Genomic DNA, 24,423 nt, shown 5'->3' with positions numbered 1-24,423 from the left:
GGTAAAAACAGCTTAAAATATGTGATGATAGAGCAGAGACTACAAGATGCAAAACAAATATAAGAGTCCTTAACTAGATATATATATATTACAATGCTGTTACCATAAATAGTCTTGAAACAGTATCACATTAAACAATGCTATTTAGTGGATTTCAGGCACTGCCGCTCTGTGTAATTACAGAGCACTTCACCATTACGCCTCTGCTCGGCCATGTAAAAAGAGGGCATTAGACCGGCACGCTGCCAAATGACAGACACTTAACACTGTTTTAAAAAAGGAAAGGAAATAACCCAATCCTGAGGAGGCAGTGATCCTGATCCGTCGGTGCAGCTGTGCACAACAAAACACATGCACCATGTGTCACACGCATGTCTACCATACACATGGCATTCTTATGTATGTTACTCCAACGTAGTAAAAATAGTGACATGATATGAGAGAAAAGCCACAGCTTCTCCAGCAAAGCCACAGACCAGAAAAGCCAAAAGTGGGTGTTGAGTTGATGCCAGAGAACTTAAAAGGCTTAACAGGGGGATTTAAAAGCACTTGTTTTGCAGAACAAATGCTAAAAAAGAAAATCAGGATGAAGCAATATACCAAGGAAGTCTTTAGTGCATGTTTTGAGAACTCAAATACCCTTTTTCTCAGCGAAACATCCCATTGTAATCTCCCAATCTGCCTGTCTCTACAAATGCCTATTCTGTACTAGTGACACAGTTACTAACCTTATGACCGGCTCTGAATGCACAAGGGCAGCATCCGTCATTACTTGCATCCAAGACTCCATTTCCTTGTTTGTGTCTGTGCAAAAATAGTATGTCCTCATGTTGGGATGTGTTGCCTGTTGTGACAGATAGACGCAGAAAATGTAACCTGAAAGAGAGAAGATAATAAAAAATTAAGTCAACTATAACCTTGACTGGTAAACGTAGGTTTCTCCCTAAATCGGAAGAATGAAGAGATGTTGAGACACTTTGTGAGAAATATTGTATCTCTATAAACAGATTCTGTATGTGAAGATGCCGAAATCTGTAGGCAAGGGACATGATATTAAGACTAGAAGCCTTCTGGTTTCAATTTCTTGTTTGACCAATCGTGTTTAAGCAGGGTTTGGCTACCTGCACAGTACAGGTGGAGAGCAAACGAGGCATAGCACATTGATCAAAAATGCATCGGCTAAAGACTTTTCAATTTATCTACATTCATTTGCTGTTTATAAAAAATTGCCAAAATGTTGTGTGGAACTAGAACACCTCCAAAAAGTGTATCTACTTGTGTTTTGTGAGGATAAAATTGGAAATCTGCTGTCTACACAGAAAGCCCCAGAATTGTTGTCAAACGACAGCTGATGCAAGATTGAGAAAATAATGACGTTGATTGCGGATCATATTTCCTCCCAAATAACGGTGGAAAAAATCTAGTTCCTGAAACGCTCCCGGCTGTGGTCATCTGCACTATACTTATAAATCAAACCGTGTGTCACCTGAGTTTCATGCATACCATTAGATTAGGGCAGTAAATCTGCCACAGTACTGTAGGACTTACCCTGCAATCGGTTGTATGGCAGACACATCGTTCCATTGTTGCTCTTCCCTCAAAGCGTACAAAGCAATTTATTGTTTAAGACAAAGACAGAAAGAGAAAAACAGACTGTTTAGTGCAGCAACCACAATATCCTGTCTGATAACAATAACAGTAATGTCATCGCTCCCGATATGACGGAATAATGAGAACTTCTAATGACCTGGGGACTTTTGAGGACAGGAACAAGAGACAGGGAAATTTAAGAATGAAAAACACTCAGTTAAATCGATGTGAACTTTGAGTTTGGGCCCTGTTCTACCTCGACTCTCCTTCGGCCTGAGTCAAAGCTGGAAAGAGTGGGTTGTGTGGTTTGAGAGACCATGAGCAGACTTCTGGGCGTCTGGTTTTAGGCTGCACTTAGCAGGACAACTCTGTTGTCTCTCAGGGTTTACGAGGGATCCACAGTCAAATACTCTACACGCCACTGAGATCCCAGAAAAATATGCTTGTCGGCCTGGACCTTGGGTTTTCTGAGGCCACGGAGTATTGTAGTGCAATAGTAGTCAAATATGACGTATTTGCTTTCTAAGCCTCAAAAACGTTCATGCTGTCTAGCAATACTTTTAGTTGCTGCCATCAGGTCAATGCTTTAAAGTCCCACTGGCTCAGAAAACATATACAAAAAAAGTTAATTACCTCCCCTTAGTAGGTCATGTTTTCAATTTCGTTTGTTTGTCTGTCTGTCAGCAGGATTACTCAAAAACTGTGCTACTGATTTCCATGAGATTTGTGGAGGGCTGGGGCATGAACCAAGGAAAAACCCAATACATTTGCGACTGGATATGGATAAACAGGCAGATCCAACATTTCCAACGAGTTTGGTGAAGATCATAATAAAAATCCTGATCTAGTGATTGTTAACGTAGTTTAAAAATGGGACTTTTGGGCCTGAGTGGAAAAATGCACTATCCTGAGTACTTATCTGGTTTTAAATATATATATGCATACATATTTCCACTGGTGAGCCTCATCAAAAGGAAAATGTAAGTTATGTTCTGGTTTTGACAGATAACAAATTTAAGTTAAATTGAGCAATACAATCTCAAATATATTTACAAACAAGAAGCTAAAAGAAAACATTGTGAAAATATACACTCCGACCACCACAGTAAAATCATCTTTCTAACCTCATAAGCTCTTTCATTTAATTGATTGACCTTTCATTTTTTCTTTCCAAAAACTAAAACTATACTTCACCTTTCTAGGCTCAACAATATAAAACAAAATGTGGAGTATTACAAAGATTGACAGGACTGAAACCATGCACTGACCTTGAAGGCATATTTTCTGTTGATGTGATCATCCACAGACAGCATAGATATATAAAAGCTCGGCAGGAGGATGCTGCCCAGTATCCCCTCCTCCTTTTCATCTGCAGATTAAAACAAATAAACACATTGAATTAGGAACTGTTCTGTGATTATATTTTTCTTGATGACACTATACTGAACTCTGTTGAACATTAAAAAAAATTCAGAACCATGTCCACAGTGAGAAAATGCAAAAAATTGGAGTGTTTGTCAAATGAGTGACGGGGATCGAGTCCAATCAGCAGGAAAGATGAGCATTGATTTGATGTCCTCTGTGGCCCGCTTCTCTAATCCTCATTCATTTAGCAGACAGGGCTCCACATTGACAATGGCGCACTCTCCACAGGAGGGATTACAGAGTCCAGAGTTTTAAGCAGAGAATTGCTTGACCTATCAATTTGATATAAGCAATCTGCACTGCTTACACTAAACAGAGCAGGAAATCAAAATATAACAGGCAGGCACTGTGGTATGTGTGCATGTTTGTGTGCGAGTGTTGGCTGGACGCATGTTGTTTAGCCCCTAATCCACTTGTCAGAAGACCCACCAACACTCAGTTACATGTGGCTTTTGTCTACAATGTGAATGGATACATCAGTATCAACTCCCAGGTCAAATGACTCTGCAGCAGACACAGGTTTTAATGGGCTCCGGCTACAATCGGCGCTCTTCACCAGGGTGAACGTACGACTTTGGAAGGAAAGTGAGGTGAGAGAGCACATCAGTTGTCGGTGCGTTCCTAACGTTGAATATGATGGGGGAAAACAGAAAGGCAAAAAAGAAAGAAGTAAATCGCCTTATTAAGCAGGTTTACTCAAGTTTGGAAAACCTGTGAATTTCTGCTCATTCTGATGTAGAAGAGGTTTTAAAGTCTTACAGCTAGGGTTGGGAAGCCTATAAAAAAAAGCTAGCCAGAATACAATTTGCAACGATACATCGCAACCCCCCCATCGACCTTCTCGTCACATGCTGCAAGGTGACTTTTCTGTGACTCGCTCACTAACCTACGACTATCATCTCTACTTCATAGGTGTATGCCTCTCCGCTTTGTAAAGCCTCCGGTTATGTGCAGCGTGACCGAGGGCAGGGTGTGAGCAGGCAGGCCGGTCGATGAGTGACACCAGCGAATCATTTCATTTGGACCAAATGAAATTGGTCATGTTTATTACAGTCATGCGAAGGCCACAGACACCAGCTTCTTTTCTTTTTTCCCCCAGTCAACTTCACATATTGATGCTTTCGAGATAAATTCAGCAAATTTCAAAAAAATAGCATCAAAAAAACAGGGTCCAATCATTCTGTACAGGCTCAATATGAACAGTGAGTCATATTTCTGAAAGATAGCTGACCTCTGGTCGGCCTCTGCTAGTTTATTCGTAGATCTGTTTGCCCTGAAGCTATGTTCGAGCCATGCATCAACTAATGAAGTTATAAGGGAAGTTAAATTGATCACCAGCATCAGGTGAACCTGAGCCCACTGGCTCCACATTCATTTATTCATCAAGACTCTGTGTCTCTGCTTCTCTCTATAAAAACACACATAAACACAGCGTCTTCTGCAGAAAGGTCTCTGCACTCCAGCTAACATGGTGGAAGATCCTGAGTGCACCACAATGCTCAGATCACGACAACAGATAGCTGCTGTGTTTAGTTGCAGGGCAGCTCAGTTCATGACCCCTCTGCCCACTCACTGCTGATGGATACAATTTCCTAACATCAGCCCGTCCGCTGTCGTCTGTGGCTTTTGTCAGTCAGTGGGCGGAAAGAAGGCGACAGGACTGGCAGACGGAAACAACACAGACTGGATGTCCTCCTGATCAGCAGAAATGACGACTGCATCCACATGATGTGCGCAGAGGGGCACGCAAGACTTTCTCTGTAGCTACAGCAACAGTACACCTAGTCTACAGTTACCTAACAGCCCCAGTCATTCACAGTATTCACTTCTTTCCAATAGGAAAGCTCTCAGGCACAAGGCTCTCGGACACAGCTGTGTCAATATTTGATATGAAATGCTGAAATGCCCAGTCAGGGGGCAGCTTATAAAAAAAATCCCACCAAAAGCTTGCAAATATATTCCTGCTGGGCAACAGTAGCAAAGAGAGAGATTTATAAGGACAGCCAGACATTACTAATTAAATGGAAAACTGCTTTAAACTGGCCTACAGGTCCCACATAAGAAAAACCGAATGCGGACAGTGGCAATGGTCATATAAATAAAACATTAAGTTTCCACTTCAATCAAAGTAAACGATTAATTACAGGAAAGATATGTTCTGTCCATTCATTAGCTACTCTTCAGAGTCTCTGGTCGACTTATAAGCTGCAGGTCCTAATGCATTTGAGAGATTTGCTTCTGACTTGTAAATTTCACGTGAATGCCAAAGCAACATGTTGGAAAATGTTTGGCAAAGTTGCGGAAACCAATTAACATAATTTTACATCAGCTTTTAATAAGAGCTTTGAAAGTGAACCCATCATATACACACATGCAAACTGTATGTCTGTCCTAACAAGCGCCTAACACCAAACCATTTAGCCAAAACAGACGGTTTAATGATTAACATGCATAAACCACACCTAATCCTTTTTCTCTGATCTTGGGTATTATGGAATGTTATAACTGCTATTGTGTATTTTCAGTAGTGGATGTATGTTTTCTTTTCTCATGGTGAAAGATGACCGGACGTGTGAGAAAATGTATTCAAATAGGTCTGTGCCAGGACGAGGTTGTGATAGGTGGACTGTGGTAGATTTAGCAGATGATTGGCCTCCTGCTCAGACCCAATATGTTGTGGTTGAGCTGCAAGGGGACACTCCTCTCCGTCAATTCCAACCGGCCACATCATTACTTTGTTCTTTGGAATCTCTGTCAAACTCCTGGCTTTGACTGATTTGTATTTTTTTCATTTTGTGACAGATGATAATGTTGATTTCGAGATATATTTGTTTGTTTGTTATTTTGGCCTTTGTGCACAATGAAGGTAAATGACTGCTTTTGATTTATATTGTGCATTTTTTTATAAATACATTGGTTGATGGAAAGATTTGTTCTCTGTGGCACTTGGGGAAGACGGGGAGCTTGTCTTGTGCTTGTGTTGTGTGTCTTGCTAGACGGGACAGAACAGCAAATATTGAAATGAGATGTCAAGGTGTTGTTTATCGGTCTGAACACATAATTACAACACATTTAGGTACAGTATCCATGTTTTTACACATTCCGGCTTGAATGCACAAAACACATCAAGATCGGAACAACTTCACAACTGGGTAAATGAGACGTCTCAGGAAGCACACAACTGAACAGAACAAATTCACGCACACATTTGGATAATATGCAAACTCCACCAAGAAATGTTCAGGTTCAAACCCCAAATCTTTTTTACTGTAAGACGACAGTGCATACCACTGCACCACCGTGCACACACCAGTGGAAGACATGGGTTGTTTTTACTAAAATAAACATTGGTTGTCTTTACTAAATTACAAGTATAAGATGTTCAAAAAGAGAGACTAATGATACAGTATGATGTCTCTTTAACGTGGAATTAGAGGATATAAATAAATAGGTAAATATTACCCAGATCATTTCTGTTTGATGTACAGTATCTGAATCCATGGATTACGCAAAAAAAGTATGCAAAAAAAAAAAATCATCTATGGTAACTGGACATGTGAAATCCAATTTCCTGCTATGCTTATGGCAGCATCTTAGCCTTGTGTAAAACCCTGGCTTTGCTTTGGGGAAAATTTATCCTTTAAATATCAAGTCTGACGACAGTAGAGCCCTTTTGATTAATACGCCTGTTCAGTTGGTCCTGACAGGCAGCTCACCACAGAGACTTGCAATCGCCAAGAAAACGCCTTGTGGTACTCTGAAGGTCACAAGCTCAGTGACCTACTAATCCAAACCAATCACTGTCGTTAGCAGCTCCATACAAATGAAACGTGCTGTCAGCCACGTGGACAGGACTCACCTCTGTAGTAGAAGAGGCACAGGTCCGACAGCACGAACCACCTTTTCTTCCACAGCTTCATCCCTGTACTATCCTGCAAAGAGAGCAGAGGAACAGAATACAGTTACACCACCTGCTAGGGGAGGGGGTTACATTTTGAAATGACAAAGAAAAAGAGGTTGGTATGGTTGCCTCATTGAATTCATTCCAAGTGATTAACCATTAGGCTACATATCACTCGATGATGATGGGCTTTTTAAAAAGTTGCTATGAATCAAAGAATCCTGGCAGGAAAGAAACTAGATAGACCCATTGGGAGGGCCAGCTCAGCTCAGGGATACCCCTCTGACCCAGTTGAGGTGATGGGACAGAGGGGAATGAGAGCTGTCATCTCTGATAGACAGACCGTCACTGAAGGAGCTGTGATAATCCATCACAGGTGGTTCCTTGCTGCTGATGTTACACTGTACAAGCAGCTCTGCTCCCAGTGGACCACACAAAACAATTCTGGGCCAAACCCAGGTTTATCTAAATTGAGCAGTGCAATAATCATTCCTATCAGTGCAATTGAAATGCTGAAGTGCAATCTGTCACACTGTATATAATCAACAAACACTGGGGATACTCTGTTTACACTCCATAATCATTTCTATCATATCTTTTCTAAATTTTGTGTGTTTTTGTTGCATGTTTACTCATATATTGCATTCAAAATGGTGTCTGTTTGGACTGTCCTCATCGCTGCTGTAAGACAAAAAATGTCCCTTATCATAAACTTCCAACTGACATGTCACTAAAACAACTGATATCCTTTTCCTTGTTTTGTCTTTATGTGCCTGTATATTGTGGTATAAAGTCCCTCCTTGGACTTTTTGGTAATTTAAAATGTATGTAAATAAGTTACATTCATGGAGTACATTTTTATCAATTTTACAAATTTGTGTAATGTAGTTAGGGACATTTATTTTGCTCAGGGGGAAACATTTTAGTTTTTCTAATATGATGCAAAACAATTATCAGAGAGCTCTTCTGTATTCTCAACCAAGAACCAGCTTTCACTTTCAAAGCATGTTGCTTAGTGGCCCCCCCAAAAAATCCAGTGCTTAAGTTGTTCTTCAGTATTGCTACGCCGTGATCAAGAGGGTTTTCAGGCTGCAGCATTAAACGGATGAAGGGTGAGGATAAGGGTATTAACCCTCCATTTGCTTTATTGGAAAACTTGAGTCCTTGATCGTGGATCCCACCGAGGGACAAACGCAGGGGGGAGGGACCTCAACAACTCTGTCATTATGGTCAAATGGCATGTGGACTGCAGTTTATTCTAAATGGAAATTCGGTTCTGCGAACCAGCATGTTAAACACATTAGAACAAAACTTATTTCACAAAGCCAGATGCTGTGCAGTTTGGAGCCATATCTAAAATGTAACATTAGATTCAAATTTCCTAGCAACCATTCTTTTGCCACCCTCTCTCTGTACAATCAAAGTCCCAACCACAGGGTTTACAAGGTGTTGATGAATAAACTTCAGAAATCAAAGGTTCTGTTAGGTAGTCCTCTGTTCAGCGGGAGAAAAAAAAAATAGGCTTTTGCATCAATCACTTTGTTCTCCCAAAGGATCTGAAAGGCTGTAGCGTTCCCTCAACCAAGGACTTCAATAGCTTCCAGGTTTCAATGAGGCTGGAAAATAAAAGTGCAAATCCAGCTTCTGTTCAGAGTAGCAGATTTTTGAGTCTTTAGCTTGCTCTACGTCACCCCGATTGAGGTTCCCAAAGAAACAGCAGCTGGCAGCTGTACCAAAGGAGGCCATCATGTGTTCACAAAACTGTGCCGGGAGGCTGCAATCAAAACTAAATGAGTCCCCCACTTATAGGAAGCACGAGAGAGCCCTGGCTGGCTGAGAGCCGCCTCAAGCGCCCCCCTCTTCACTCTGCTGCAAGTAACCAGGGAGCTGCGATGAGGGATTGGTATTTAAACAGTGGCCGTGCTGGTTGACTGGCTGAGCAGAAACACTGGACAAAAGAAATGTTCGGATCCTGTGAGATTTCAAAAAGAAGCTTACTTTGTGCTAAGAGTAGGTTACAGAGGGAGGGAGAACATAAGCCTTGTTCCTTGTGTAAGAAGAAGGGAAATTGTAGTCTGCATTAATAAGATGATTTCATGTTCCCAAACTATGCTAAATACAGAAACTTTCTAAAATATCCTCAGTTCTAATTATCAGTTGCATTATTACAAATATATTTATTAAAAACAAATAAAATAAACTAATGTGAACATCTGAACATCAATATCAAATCACTTTGTAGTCAATTGTCAAATAAAGCTCAATATGAATTATTATTGTTAATATTGATGTTGTTCTGCCATATGTTGTTATGTGTAATGGATTGGATAGCTTCATTCTAACATGACTACACAGTCATGCTAGCATCTGTGTGAGACTTCACTGAGGCACAACGGCAAACATCAGCATACTAATAAGCTCTGCCAGTGCTAACTACAGCCTAACTGATACTGGATTGTTTTTAGGAAGAGGCAAAATTTAGTACAAAACATATTTTCTCTTTGAGATTAATCTATCTATGTTTTTTAATCATTTAAAGCAGACATAATTTACGCCGCTATGATAACGTGCTACATGATAATCACAAAATACAGGAAAGGAATAAACGAAGATAGTAGAATTCATCTTTACATGGAATTTATGATCTGGACCAGATTTAATGGCAATCCACAGAGCCATGTCACAAGAATGGCTTGAAATCAAACTAATTTACATATTCTGCCTCTCAACACTTTATTGGGCGATTTACTGGAATACACATAAAGTTAAGCTTGGTGACATGTGTTCTTGCTTACCTGTTTATAAAGCCAGTTTTTCTTCATTACTGGGGCACCAGGATTCCTCCTGATAGAGTTGGATCTCTTCCCGAAATTATGAATCTTTTTGGAAGGCCTTGAGGGCTAGAAAAAGAGCATCAATGAATAACCAGCAAAGTGAGCTTGATCCACAAAGAAACAACTACTTTTTCCTAAACTTTTCTCAAACTATCAAAAAGGAATTACAAATAATTTAAGTTGGGTTTACATTATATCCCCTACTTAAAAGACATGCTTGATAATCCAATGGTAATAATGTGTGATACGTACTCTTCCTGCTGGGCTACCGGGGTTAGCGGCATAGTCCGAGCCACCTGTGTAGTTTGCGGCCTCACTCATGATGTTAAGTGCTTGATCCTTCTTCTCATTCGCTGGCACTTTAGAGGAAGATCTGAAATAAAAAGAACAAAGTGCAGTGAGAAAATAGGAAAATTATAAGACAGAGATATAGAAAACCGATTTAAATTTGTGATCCCAATAAGAGGAGGAGAATAGGAGGAAGCAGCCTTTATTCTCTGGTTTCTCTCTCTTTTAAAGTTTAACCTATTATAATAAGAACTCAACCCACACCTATGGATAAAGCCAATTACTCCCACCATGTCACCATAGATACATGTCCATTCCTCTATCGTCTTTTAATGCACTGCAGTGTCTGTCCAGAATATTGGAATATGGCAATTACAGCAGTTGATTCAGGCCAGGATGTCTACAAAGCTTTCTTTACAGCAAATGTGGAAAAGTGTAGCTAGTTTGAAAATACAAGATAGGATAGAACACCTTGTTGTGTCTGGCTCATGGATATGTCCTACATTCTTTAGGAAGGGAACAACATTGTGGTCTAGAGGGAACAAGACAGGGAAACCAGAGTGGAGCAGAAATACTGCAGCAGTGAAAGAAAGTGTGATCTCTCAGATAAAATGGTTCCAGGTCATTGAATAGGGACAGAGACTGCTAACTCTTGCTGCAAACTCTACCCTGCTAAATCAATTAATATCCCAACATTTAAAGGCTTCAGATGAAACGGTACATCTATCTAGATAACCTACAATCGTTCAGTCTATCATCTGTCAGACACAAGGACAAGACTGTTAACATTGATAAAAACAACTCCATACTTTTATCATAATCATGCATAATCTTATTATTATGTAACTTCACACTGGACTTATACAAGAATGAGTATTTATTTTATCATTAAAGTTAATTGGTCGCCTTAGATTGTGGAATATATAATTGGGGTTCTGTGTAGAGGTGACACATTCCCATGGTCACTATCAGGGAAGTGGGTTACTAATGGTCTCTTGAGTTGAAGTGTGCACAATTTTCAACTGGTCAGTCCGAAATAGCTTATTGTGCAGAGTGTTGAGCAGCCGCTGAGGTTTGAATTCTTCTGTATCTAATGAGGTGGCTCCAGGAAATGAGCTCCAGAGACTTTCAGCACTTCCAGTGACGGACGAAATCCTAAGTGAACCGTAATCAATGATGTGTGTTCTTGTCATCAAAACAAAGGTGGGGAGCTGACTCACTTTAACAGATAAACTGCTCTATTTGATGCTCTCGTTAGCCGATAAACCATTTCCAGCCTATGAGCTCCAGTGTGATAGTGTGTGTGTTGGCTCCTTGTTGATAATTAGTTTGGGCCTGATAATCAATATGCCTGCTGTGAAATTGAAAAGTAGCCAGTGTGTCAGATTAGCTGCCATAGCCCAATGACAACCAGAAGATAAAGAAAAAAGATACAGAAGAAGATATGCAGTAAAAATATACTTCCAGTAAATCTACTGCATTTGGAGTGATTCAATGAGCTAAACAAAATGATGAACAACAATGGTTTTTTGTGATATGAAATTATACTTTTGTTTGAAAACCAAAGGATAATGTAAGAGTAAACCAAAGCATCCCACTGAGATCGTTCACTAACGTTTCTGACCAGTCTTGTTCTTCATGCCCTCACCAGACTAATGCGGATATATTGCAAAACAAACTTTTCTCCACTTTTGGGCCTCTCGTCCACACAGAAACAGGATTTTAAGTATAACAACTTATTTTTTACAAACAAGCTGATTTAATTTTATGTGCATTAGTGTGTATGAGTAAAACAGAGCCCATTAGAAACGATGATGTCACAGCTTGTGGTGTATGCCTACTACTGCTTTGTTTAATGAGCATGCACCAAAATCAATGGGTGATATATACCAGTTTCAGCATATCGACAGATTATTGAGGAGAGATTTGTTTTTAAAGCAAGGGTGAAATATCCTTAAAAAAAAAAAAAAAATCTGCAGTCGTGTAGACAAAGCTTCCAAGGTTTGTTTCCCTGTCTGGGCCTCTCCAGTATTTACTTCTCAACCCTTTATGTCAAACACAATGCACACACGCAATGGAGACCACCAACTGCTTCATATTTATACTTTGACATGAGACTTTGCTCTGACTGGCTTCCACTAACGTGTTAGCATGGGACACAACATGGATGACATATGTTCATATCCACAACAAGCTGTTTTCAATGTTTGTCTGCTTTGAATTACAGTTTTCTTGTTTATGATGCAGCTTGTCACCCAAAAAGCAGTGGATATTGTATTGTACAGAGTAATTTCCCACAGCTCTATGTGAACAGCGAAGTGAATGAGGATCTCAACTGGAAACCTAAAAGAGCCAAGCATGGTCAACTAAGAGGAAGGAAAAAAAGCTACTATACTCTAAGTATTTGCAAAGCTGTTGTAGGAGCATATTGCTATGTTCATATGTGTAAATAATAAAATAAAAGGTTACCTGGTTAACTTAAATAAAAAACTTTCATTAACCTGCAAAAAAATGGTTGTGGATGAGCTGCACCTCCAGATAACTACACTTACTCTAACAATTCACATTCACTTTCCTGTTCCTCCACCAAATATGTGATTCTACCCTTGTCTGTTTGTTGGTTGGTTTGGTTGTAAGCTAAATTATGCAAAATCCTCTGGAGGGATCACCACAAACAAACAATATGACTTTTCAATCATACCTTTACAATTTAACCCAATCTAAATATTTAACACTATTCATTAACTTTTAAGTTCAGCATAGGCCACACTTACTAATGCTGCTATATCATCTGTGGTACAGCTACATATAATATTTGCGTGTTCCATGTTAAATAAAACAATAAATGAGAAAGTTTGAGCAACATATGTGAACAAACAAAGATACCAAAAAACAAAACCTAACAGCAATACCACATAGGAAGACCACCCCTTGTGTATTAGTGTCACATCATGGTCATGGATTTTGTGCATTTGTGTGAGTGCACTGGGTCTGTGTGTTGCCATTCTAAGCAAACACTAAGCTGAGCGGCTGAGGGTGCGTTTTTTTAAATGACCACACAGCATTTCTAAAGAAAATTTGTGCCATAAAGACTTTTGTTTGGTGGTGAAGCTGACCATCATTTTTTAAATGAACAAAAAAGACGAGAAGAATAAGGCAAGCTGTACTCTTGTACACCATCGCAGGTTCTTTACCTCAGAGATAAAATCGAACATGTACAGATACTAATAGTTATTGCAGTCATACCTGCATTGATGTGGCTTTGTTCTGTAACAGTCCAGTGTTTCTGAAAGTAACTAATGCATTATTATCATTTTGAAATTAATCATCATTCAACATCAGGCAGCATGGCAAGCTAATGCTAAAGGTTTTCAAAACTGAAACTTATTAATTAGGGGGTCATATAATGCTGACTTATGGTCATCCTTTGGCCCCAATGGAGGACAGAAATCTTGTTTCTGAATTTAACTCACATAGAAAAGTGTTTATTTTACAATATATTTTTTATATTAAGGCGAGTATATTGTATATTATTTTATATTGGGTCATATCACCCAGCTCTAACATAGCAAAACAACATAGTGAGAACTCTACAGTAAATGTAGCCATTACTTCCAGTGGGGACACAGAATATGGCGGCTGTGGCTCTGGAGGTAGAGAAGATCAGTGGGTCAATCCCTGCAGGCTCCTCCATTCAGAAGTTTCCTTGAATCCAAAATTGCTCCTAAAGGCTGATCGACAATGTACAAAGGTGTGTGTGAATGGATGATTGCAGTACTTGCGATTTGAGTGGACGATAAGACTGGAAGCATTGAATAAATACAGTTCCTTTACCATTTTGTATGAAGGGGTGTTTACACATTAATTGTTGTCAAGGAAAAATTAACACTTAACAGAGTTGTGCTCTAATAGAGGATGTACAAGTTGGCCTTGGTTTGTAAAGAACTGCCTGCGTTGTTTATGAGGCCTGACGTGATACTAACAGAAAGGTTCACCCTGACCAGACTTTGGAATGCAAATCCATAACAGGTCACCCGGTAAAACACCATTCAAACGACTTACAGTCTATTGTTAGTGTGCACAACAAGGATTATTAACCAAAACACATTAAAACTTTCTCCATTTCTTGTTGTTAGGCAACAGCAATAAGGATAGTGCGAGCTGTTGAAGGTGATTACAGAAAACCTCTAAAAGATCAGATGGTCTAATTTTGGTTCGGCCTTCGCAGTCTATACAAATTCACAGAGAGTGCATCCTCCGAACGATTCAGCCCCAGAATTGAGACACAACTTTTGTGTGTGTAATTTGGATTAAACTTGTAGAAACCAGCCCTGATTGGAATATGAATCATCCTACAATGCTATTTGCCAATTGTGTTTCATATGCCACACAAACATTGCTGTGCAAATGATCATGTGCACCACTAAAATTATGCTCAGACATGTACAGTAGGTCCGGAAGATTGCTGAGGCTGACATTCTCCGAGGGTGAGGAAGGTGTAGTCACGTGTCAAGAATGTGCCTGACCCATGACTCGAGCAGGAACGTGCACCTCCCGGCATAACTGAGAGGGTAAGTATGAGTGACTGCTGTCTTTGTAATGTCAACTTTGTTTTACCTATAAACAATGTTAAAGCGGATTATGAGAGGATAACGTACGAGTCACAGCTCAAACTGGTCCCTCCACAGTAACACAGTGGAGTTCACTACTGGGAGTTGCTGACATGTATTTGTCAAACTTGCCAGTACAATCTGCATAAAGACTGACACTGAGCCTTGAAACAGAGGCCACAATAACTGTAATAAGGGCAACAAACCTTTTCTGTTTGTATTCCAGGTCAAAGTAGTTGTGCTTTATTTGCATAACATTGAGAGCCTGAGAGAGAGTTCTTCCTCTGAAGCAAATAATTGAGTGTCTGTCCTGATCAGAGCAAACTTTCCCCGACAATGTGCAGTACAACCACAGTGACAACTGACTTCATGGATGTTTAAAGAGATTTTTCACATCAAGAAAGACATTGTCTCTTTTTATCTATAATGGGATAAAAGTACAGTCTGAGAGTAGAATTTGTCTCCTTTCTCTAATCTGTTAACCCAAAACAAATCCAGGTCAACTCCATCTTAACTTTCCCTTTTGGCTGTATTTATAAATGTTTTATTCTTATTATATGTCTTGAGCTTGGTGGAAAGGATCTCCTTCAAATGTTTTACTTAATTATATAGTAGGTACTTGGAATTAAAAAGACCAAATTGAAGCTGAAGTTTTGTATTTTGTATTTACTTAAAGTCCAGAGAAGATTAGTCAGTGATTTCTAGCCTGGCTTCTTAATCCCTGTGGCAGCTTAAATCTGTCTTTGCCTTTTATTACTCAGCCAACGTAAAGATTTTCCTCCTCATTACTATTTCTAAAACATAGCTAACAGTTGGATGGAAAGAGCTGTACTGAACTTAAAAACAACAATGAATCCGGTATTAGATTCATCTCCTTGCTGTTTGCCTTGAAGAAATTGACCTCCAGCTCATCTGATATAGATTAATTTAGCATCTTATCTTAAAAACGATAAAACACCAATTTCTAAATGAGATACCATCTTCGCTGGTATGTTTTTTTTCCCACTCGGGGTGAAAAACAGCACAGATGTGAGAGTAACAGTGTGCAAAGGAATGTGTCAAGAGAGTGCAGGGTGACAGTTCTTGCACAACACGCTCTTTTTCAGTCTCTGCTTAAACAAATGCAGGTCATGAAAATATTGACGTATTTGGAAAATCTGTGTATTTCAGTAAAACCAGGATTTCAGAATTTTTTGCCACATACTGAAAAAAGCTGAAACTGGTGCCTGTGATGGATCATTAGGGAATTCCTCCTGCATTATTTATGGATCTCTGGCAACAGTTTCCCACATGGGAATGAAGTTTCACATCTTAACACGGAACGTTTTTCAATTAGCATTTTGTTGCTCTATAAAATAATTGACACCAGTTGTGATGACACGACTTCAGTGCATTAGTATGTCATCGTTGGAAATCTGCTTTTACAAAGGATTATAAGGGAAGTGAGAAAGGGAGAATTGCACAACTAGCCTAGGCTAGGGGGAAGGGAGATAAGAGTTGAGGTTAATGTCAGTGTGCAGTCTGTGATGCAAACAGTCTAGTGCATTTGTATGTTTACCGATTGGGACACGGAATCTGCAAAGACGGCCAAAATTTCACAACAGTAAATACCATATTTTTTCTGTTGGACATTGTGCAGGACTGTAGACAAAGCACCATTAACTGGACAAGGGAGCACTAGCAATTTCTGAGGAAAACACACACTGACCACATTTATATTCACAGAGTAGTTCCTCTTGAAGTGAAAGTTCAAGATAACCTTTAAACCATCTCATCATGTGGGCAGACATGTGATGAGTGTTACGCTGAGAGCACAGCAGATGACCACATGGACATGACATTGTTGGACTTTATCTCGTACTTATGACAAATGAAAAGGCTGTGACCTTTTGACCAGGTCACAACGACGGGACTGTGAATCATGGTATTCCCACAAGCTGATGTATACATGATACAATGGCTTTCAACTGTTGGCCATTAGCATTAAGGCTATTAACCCTGCCTTGGCACTGACAGAAAACAACTGCCCAATTCTGCCACAAAAACCTCTTGAATTGAGTAAGTTAGCCCTTGATTTTAAGGCTTTTGCCAAGAGGATAGGTAGCTGAAATAATTTTGATATTGATTTAAAGTCATATCGCCCAGCACTATGTTGTGAAACGTTTTGTTCCTACACATAACGAGTTTCAGCATCAACATACAATAGTGTTAAAAAATGCTACCCAGTGGCATTCTGAAGCATAAACAAGAGACTTACTGTTCGTTGATGACAAAGATGCAGTTGTCTTGTGAGGGTACGCCTGAGACAGGATGCTTACAGGTCACCTTCCGCTCATTGTGACTGTTGAGAAAAGGATAGAGAGGAAAAGGCAAAAATTAGTGATCAATATGGATATGCTGTGATGCCCTGAACACCTTTATATTTTCAAAGGGTTGACACCAGCTGAGGTCACTTTGTATTGGCCAGGTAGAGGGATACACAGTGTGCAAATATTATCTGGAAACTTCATGAAATGAGGGCAGCACGATGGTGCGGCATTTAGCATTGTTGACTCACATCGAGTTTGTTCAAATCTTGATTTGGCCGAGGTCTTACTGTGTGGAGTTTGCAGGATCTCCCTGTATCTATGTGGGTTATCAGGTTCTCTGGGATTCTCCCACAGTCCAAAGACATTCAGACTGTGTTTAGGTTAACTGGAGAATCTAAATGGACTGTAACTAAGTGCCACGACTCTACGGTATGAAAACAGGCATCTTCAGGTACTGCCAATATCTCAAAAATAAAAACCTTGTCACAACAAATGAATGGATTCAGTCAACAAAAATTATTGAGAGCTTTGAAACCGGAAATGTTGCAAAAGGTTTGCAGCAAAAAAACTCACAACTTAAGCCATTTACAACAATATACAAAAGGGGAAAACAGCATTTGATCGATTTAGACTTCGAGTACATTGGTCTTTACCAAACAGCTTCTATAATCATGACCAAAACCTAAATAAGAACGTCATGCCATTCTAAACTCACCAGCTAACGACAGAGGCATAGAAGATGCCCCCCGCCCATCCTATCACAAAATTACAACACACCACTTCCACCCTTACATGATTTCCATGTGAGGACACAAACCATGTGGGCTTTGGAAAGTAGGAACCGATTGACTAGAGCCATTACAGCAAGAGCAGTTTCAAATGCACCGGAGCCTGCTCAGTGCTGTGTGAGATGTGACAGCCCTGGAGGCAGAGGGCTCAGTAAACTTTCCAGAAAGAAGGATAAGCTTCACTGCTCTCTAATGTTTACTAGTAAACCCTTAATCAACTTGTTTCTATTACATCATCCTTGGAATAATGACTAGACTGATTAATTAATGTAACATGAAGATCCAGGTCATCAGATTCTTATGTTATAACCAAAGATTCAGAGATAGAAAATCTATAATCAAGTATATTAACAGCTTCAGAGGAGACATAAAGGAAAGAGCCGTAGTGTCAACAACAGTCTCCAAAGCTACTACTGCCTTTACGTGAATATTTATTCTATATTCCAGTTCACGCCATGCTGAACTCTAAATACAGGAGAGCAAAGCTACAGCCCAAAAATAACAGTTTTTAAACACTGGGTATTCATGTACGGGAAAGAGTGAATACCAAGTATGAAATAGGGGGTTTGGTTTCAGTTTAGCCTGGAGAGCAAGCGTCTCCACAGCTCTGGTCTATAATTACTGGAGGCACTGTTGGCAGCAGAGCACTCTGTGCGGTATTGGGGCAGAACAACGGCACCGTTTTCCTTCGGTATCCCATCACACATGCCTGCACTACTCGGCACATAGGTTGACTGGCTGCGGATTTAAAGGGTTTGAGAGAGAGTCCGAACACCACGGTGGGTTAAAAGTAAGATGTCATGCAGATTTGAATTAACAATTACAATAAAGAACGAGTTCCAAAAAACAAATGAAAAAAATTAAATGTTTGATTAATCAAACTTTTGCTTTCCTTCTAAATAATGACAAAATATGGCTTAGAAAACCTAAGCAAGTGCAGGCTACACTGAAAGAAAATGCCACCTATATAGCAAATATCCCATCCCCTCCCATCAGCCTTCTTGTCAAACTACGCACCCAAAACACATGATCGTGCAGTGCCTGATAACTGAGAGAAGAACATTTCTGTGACCCACATGCTAAATTCTGACTTTAGTATCTGCACTATCGCCGCCACTAACGACTCTGGTCATGTGCAGTGACAGGACAGGCAGGCAGGTTGGTTAGTTAGTGACAGACAGGTATGCGATTCAATCATTTTATTTTAATGAAATTAGTGGACGTGTTAAAAACTGTTCTGTGAGAGAACTTAACTTCTTTATCGAAGTCCTAATACATCTGAATGTGAAGAGGTTTTCGACAAGTTAGATAAAGAGTGTTTCGGAAAACAAGTTACAAACTCTACCTTTAACCATACCTAAAAGAAGAAGAGGTCCTAATAAAAGGGTATCTTTAGCCACCAATTAACTGCCAATGCCATTTCATTAGAGGGAATCAAAAACTTTTTGATACCTTTAAGGATATAAAAAAATATTTTTTTAATTGAAAACCCACCTTAGATACATAGTCTTACATTGAGAGGTTGAAAATGTGTCCATAAAACAGTGACAGCCACAACTGCAAAAACTGCAATAAATTAAGAGTGATGCATTACCATGTATCATATGCGAAGGGAATACAACCTCTCAATTATGCAATAGGCAGGCTATCTGTACATCATTTTGCAGTGTTTGTTTCTAAAAATATTATGTTTTCAATCAAGCAAAATGTCTTGCATGAGCACTGAACCAAACAATTTTTTTACTTGCTAGTATTTGCAGTCTGCAGTTTGCTTACACATCATTTTTTGGTTCAGTGGTCCATGTGGTGAAGTCTCTTTGCCTCTAATTCATAGTACAGTAAATGAGTATGAGTACACAAGTTCAGAGAAAACGAATGTACACTACTTGTCCAATGAAAAATGTCAGAGTTAAAACTGCCAAAGTAAACAGCCAAAAGAGACAGAGACATATTTCTTAGAATCAAGCGGACCAGAATACGATATTCAAAAGGGCAACGTCTACTCTTCTCCACACCAAGAGAAGGCTCCAATATGGTCAAGTTGTTCGTTGTCACGTCAGTTTCTGTATATGTAAGTAGTGTTGGACAGGTGTTTGCTGAAATATCAGCCATAGGAACTCGATACTGGAGCTTGGCCCCGGACCAAAACCCCACCACCGCTGATTAAAACACAGGAGTCATTATCAGCACCTGTTCATCAGGACTATTTGAGGGGACACTGAATCAAACAAGAGAGATGCCTGACACACAGGTTTATGTAACCTTTTTCTTTTGTGGGGTCACACTAAATTATCTTAATCACTTTGTGGTGTACACATGCATTAGGCTTCTTCTTTTTTTTTTATAACTCAGCCTCACACTGACCTCAGTGTGGACAATTTAAACATCGGGAAATATTAACTTTTAACTCTATTAAATGATACATCTAATTAACTACCTCCACCAAGGAGGGTATGTAAATATCAGTTTTTTCTTGTCTCTATCATTTAGCTAGGTTTTCTTGTAGGATAATAACCCATACAATTTTTGTGTGGATCTGAAATGGGTGGAATCCAGGATTTTTGCTCCACTTTCTTTAACATTGCAGGATTTTTCAACCTTATTTTTGTTGATTTTTGTTTATTTGTTGATTTCTCAGAGAATGCAGGCATGTTGACGGGACAAACCTACGCGTCTGTGAAATTTGGTGCAGATCCAAATAAAAATCTGGATCTAGTGAATTTAAATGTAGTTTCATAAAGGCAGCTTGGCAGAGGTATATAGTTCAAATTGTTTGACTTTAACGGGCACTGTTTATTAACCTAAAATAAATATAAATCATAAATATTTAAGATATAAGATCACACGATGTGAAGCATGGTATTGACTAATACATTTTCAAATATGGTTAAAACATAAAAATAAACAGTAAGAGGTGCTTGGAGTTACAGATTAAAATTAAAGGACCCTCCTGGCGTTAAGTAACGTTTTGCATACGTGTCCGAGGTCAGTGTTTTTACAGGGAGGTCGTGCAAGATCAAAAGCACCCCTGCACCTATAAGGGCGGAAGCTATTTGAGAAGGCCCTACACATTTCCAACATGATATATGTGATACAGAGAGGACAGCGAGTTCTTAAACCTCAGCGGAAAACATGGGGAGATGAAGTAACACGATGGCTGTGGTTAATATGTGTGGACCCGAACAAGCAGGATAAGTTACAAAAAACATGTTTAGTAGTGGAATAAAATCCCTTTTGAACAACCTACAAAAGTAGCCCACAACCATCAGTGGTTGTCTGCTCCTTGAGCCATTTTGTTATTCTATTCAAATATAATATTGCAAAAAAGTTGCTGACAAAGTAAGTGTGTTGATTTCCTTGTCTTAAGTAGCACAAGTTTTCTTTTCTAGACCTAACTAGAAAACAATGCAATTAAAGTTGATGACAGCAGTCATTATGGTATCAAAATCACTTGATGCTGCAAAACTATCAACTAAAACTTTAATTAGAGTAAATATGTTTTCAAAATACCTCTCCCAGCTAATGTTATCTCGCAAGACCATTTATAATGGTCACACATGCTCTGAGGGATGTTGTCTGTGGTCACATCAGTCGAGATTGAGTTTAAATAAAATCACGGGGCTTTAGAGTAGGGGGAGCATATAATGTGGTTTTTTTTGCTTTGAAAACATTGTGCTCTTCGTTCTCCACTAGACTCAGGATTTCCTTCTTGTTCTCCAGAGGGAGGTTGTTGGTTTATAGGGTGGGTTTGGATGGAGGCCACCAGGAGGTTTCTCCTTCTCTTGACCTTGGATGCATCGAGATGGTGGAACTAGGAGTGGCACCAGGAGCTGAGTAGCACTGAGTGAGGAGAGACGGGCAGTTTTCTGGGCTCTAGACTCTCCTGTCCACAGCAATTAGCAGTGAGCTGCTGTAATGAAGAGCTTAAGGTTTTGGGGTCAACACTCCACCGGCTTTAGGTTTTACTGTTCTGGGTGGGTCTTTGATCCTTTACTCCCCCTTCTAATAAAGTTTAACCACAAACAACCGAGAGGCTCCTAAAAGGATCTTTACACTGGTGTGATAGAGAGAGGGGGCGGATAGGTTTTCATGAGTTTTGAAACATATAATTTCAGTTTAATTGATTTAAGGTTCGGAGACCCCCCGACAAAAAAAAATCATTCTAAAGCTGGAATCCACATCTACCCTGCTTGCATTTTTTCAGGAGGGGAGGTGGGTACAAACATCGGGTTCACATTCCACCTTGCACATATCATATCTGAACCCAAACACAGCAAATATCCTTTTGGGTCATTAACCCAGAGATAATATCTTTGTTTATTTAAGTCCAAAGTTCATTAAAAACTAAGTTGTTGAACTGCAGAGAATCTCAAATACCACCATTATTATCTCTCCTTCAACATCTCAAGTTCAGTGGAGAGTTAGAAGAGAAAAGGAAAAATAATAGTGACACAGTATGTTGTTTGTTAACTACTAAAGAGAAATTATGGGGATAGCTAACATCATACCATACTTATTTTCTATGGAAGGGGGTTAGGGTTAGGGTTAAAATAAAAATATTATTGTGGCCCTTTGTTTTGTCAATCCTCACAGGGTGTAGAAACTCTAAAAACTGAGGGGGTTTCCTCATGTGTTGAAAAACTGGAACAAACTTCTCTGCAAATCTTTGTGAACAGTTTTAACTGCTGTAGCTAATTTGGGTACAGGGGGTTTTTATTCAAATTCTGTGACTTTGACCATACTGGCCCCAGGGCTCTGCGGACTGAGTCCTGCATGTCCTCATCATTACCGTTTTCCGACATGAACTTTGCCTTTGTCAGATTTGACTTTCATATATGAAGAATGCAGGAGGAGATTGCCTGGGTCGGACTCTGGAATATTCAGAAGATGAGTGACGTACGGGTAGAGCATGCAGGAGGCTGGACAATACGTTTTCATTCTGATGTGGAAAGAGACGTGTTTTTTTTGTTTATAGCCGATCAAAGATGGTGAGAGAAGAAGTGACTGACTCGGCTGTAATGGATATTTAGTAAAGGCATTTGGACAAAAATTCATCCTTCATTCTAGCTGTGAATTTTCTGGAAATCTTCCTGGTATATATGGGCTCGCTCCGACATAATACTGGCAGGAGAGGTCCAGATTTAGGTGCATATCTGAAAGCCGCACAAGTCAGCAGAAGTTTTTAATTGACCAACTCAATCAACGGTCATGGAATAAAAAGCTGCAAGCAAATGACCCATTCCAAACAGGCATGTTTAGAACCTCTTTAAAATGTGTCTTTTAACACATTATCTAATTATGCTGCTACAAGATTTAATCTTTTTACCAGTGGTTTTAGATTTACCTTCAAAGCAAATTAACCCGTTCCTGTCATCAAGATCCTTTCTTATACATCTTCCAATGAAATAAAAAATGTATATATGTGTGAATCATTTTTAACCTTTTAATCTGCTTCAAGGCTTCTAGGACTGTGCCTCACTTTGTCTTGAAGTGACCAGTGAAGGTCAGATTAAATCAAGCAATCCAGCCTCCCTTCTAAAGGATATGATCTCATGAAACATTCCGCCCACAGAAGATGCTGGTCTACTCAGAGCTCTTTCCAGCATCATAAGTGAGAACAGTTTACTGTCCAGTAGTTTACACCCTTACACTGATAGTGCTGTGCTTGTGAAATCACAACATCCTATTTAAGCCAAATGCTCAAACTCCCTACTCCATATTAGTGTTATATATAAGAACACGTAATGTTAAATCCTGCATCCTCACATGTGACTATAGGGACACTCGAATTACTCAATGAGACCACATGTCTGTTGTCTACAAGTAGCACACTTTATCTCAATCATTAATTAAAAATGGATCCAAAATATTTAAAAAATGCAGTTAAAAATCACGCTCATTTTGAGATAATTTCATATTATAAGAGTCCAGCATGAAAACCTCTTGGTGACTTAAACAAATCCGACTACAAATCACTAAAAAGACCCTTTCAGCAATAATTAATTCTCTTGTTAATGCTCATAAATCTAATCCTATTACACAGGAAGGGAACACGGACACGACGCAGGACGAGGCCAGCGAGAACTGATTAGCGTTTTTGCGTGTTATCGGGTAAGTACTCTTAACTAGCATAGGAGGAGCGTTAGTGCTGCTCTGGGACGCCTCAATTCCACACGGACATGGAGGTATGAATAGACCTCCCCACAAAAGCTGAGCTGAATAAGCAGAATAGGCGGGTTTGTGAGAGGGCATGTGGGGGGCAGCGGGAGAGCAGACAAAAAAACCTAGGGGTTTTGCGGTCGTACAGAGGCCAGATGAAGTGCAGCGGATCAAAATAAAACAATGGGCTGTCACAAAATGCTGATACCTGGGACGCATATCCTGGACTAATTGGGAGGACCGATCTGTACGGATATGACGTCAAAAACCTTCTCCACAGCGCGGTGATGCATAGTAACACAGTCAATAGTTTCAGCAACACGCCTATTAGACTTTGACCATCACTCGTAGACCTTGTTTTAACTCATGCACAGAAAACAGCTGCTCATTCGGGCAACAAATCTCCTTTTTTTTCCACAAACAGTTCAATTAGCAGCTCCCTCTAAGCAGCTGTGACTCTGAGCAAAGTGTGTCAAGGTGACTCGGCGGAACAGGCTATTCAAGGAGAATACAGAGCCA

At 39.7% G+C, this 24,423-nt stretch overlaps 1 protein-coding gene across 5 annotated transcripts in view; it reads right to left on the bottom strand.

Moving 5' to 3' along the window:
• Nucleotides 1–24,423, bottom strand: part of LOC133954750 (pleckstrin homology domain-containing family A member 5-like) — an 85,909-nt gene that overhangs the window by 21,250 nt on the left and 40,236 nt on the right. For 4 of the 5 annotated variants that reach the window (XM_062389231.1, XM_062389227.1, XM_062389228.1 and 1 more), the window contains 6 exons: nucleotides 16,906–16,989; nucleotides 10,003–10,123; nucleotides 9,712–9,816; nucleotides 6,875–6,947; nucleotides 2,859–2,959; nucleotides 729–844 (listed from right to left, as the gene is read on the bottom strand). In XM_062389231.1, coding sequence (XP_062245215.1) covers nucleotides 729–844; nucleotides 2,859–2,959; nucleotides 6,875–6,947; nucleotides 9,712–9,816; nucleotides 10,003–10,123; nucleotides 16,906–16,989 — 600 coding nt within the window. Of the gene's footprint in view, nucleotides 1–728; nucleotides 877–1,548; nucleotides 1,592–2,858; nucleotides 2,960–6,874; nucleotides 6,948–9,711; nucleotides 9,817–10,002; nucleotides 10,124–16,905; nucleotides 16,990–24,423 lie in introns of those variants that run through there. The other variant, XM_062389230.1, reaches the window with a different exon arrangement.

This window comes from Platichthys flesus, chromosome 6 (genome assembly GCF_949316205.1).
Source record: "Platichthys flesus chromosome 6, fPlaFle2.1, whole genome shotgun sequence".
Taxonomy (NCBI): Eukaryota; Metazoa; Chordata; class Actinopteri; order Pleuronectiformes; family Pleuronectidae; genus Platichthys; species Platichthys flesus.
The sequence above is the reverse complement of the archived record's forward strand: the minus strand, read 5'-3'. Positions and strand labels throughout refer to the sequence as shown.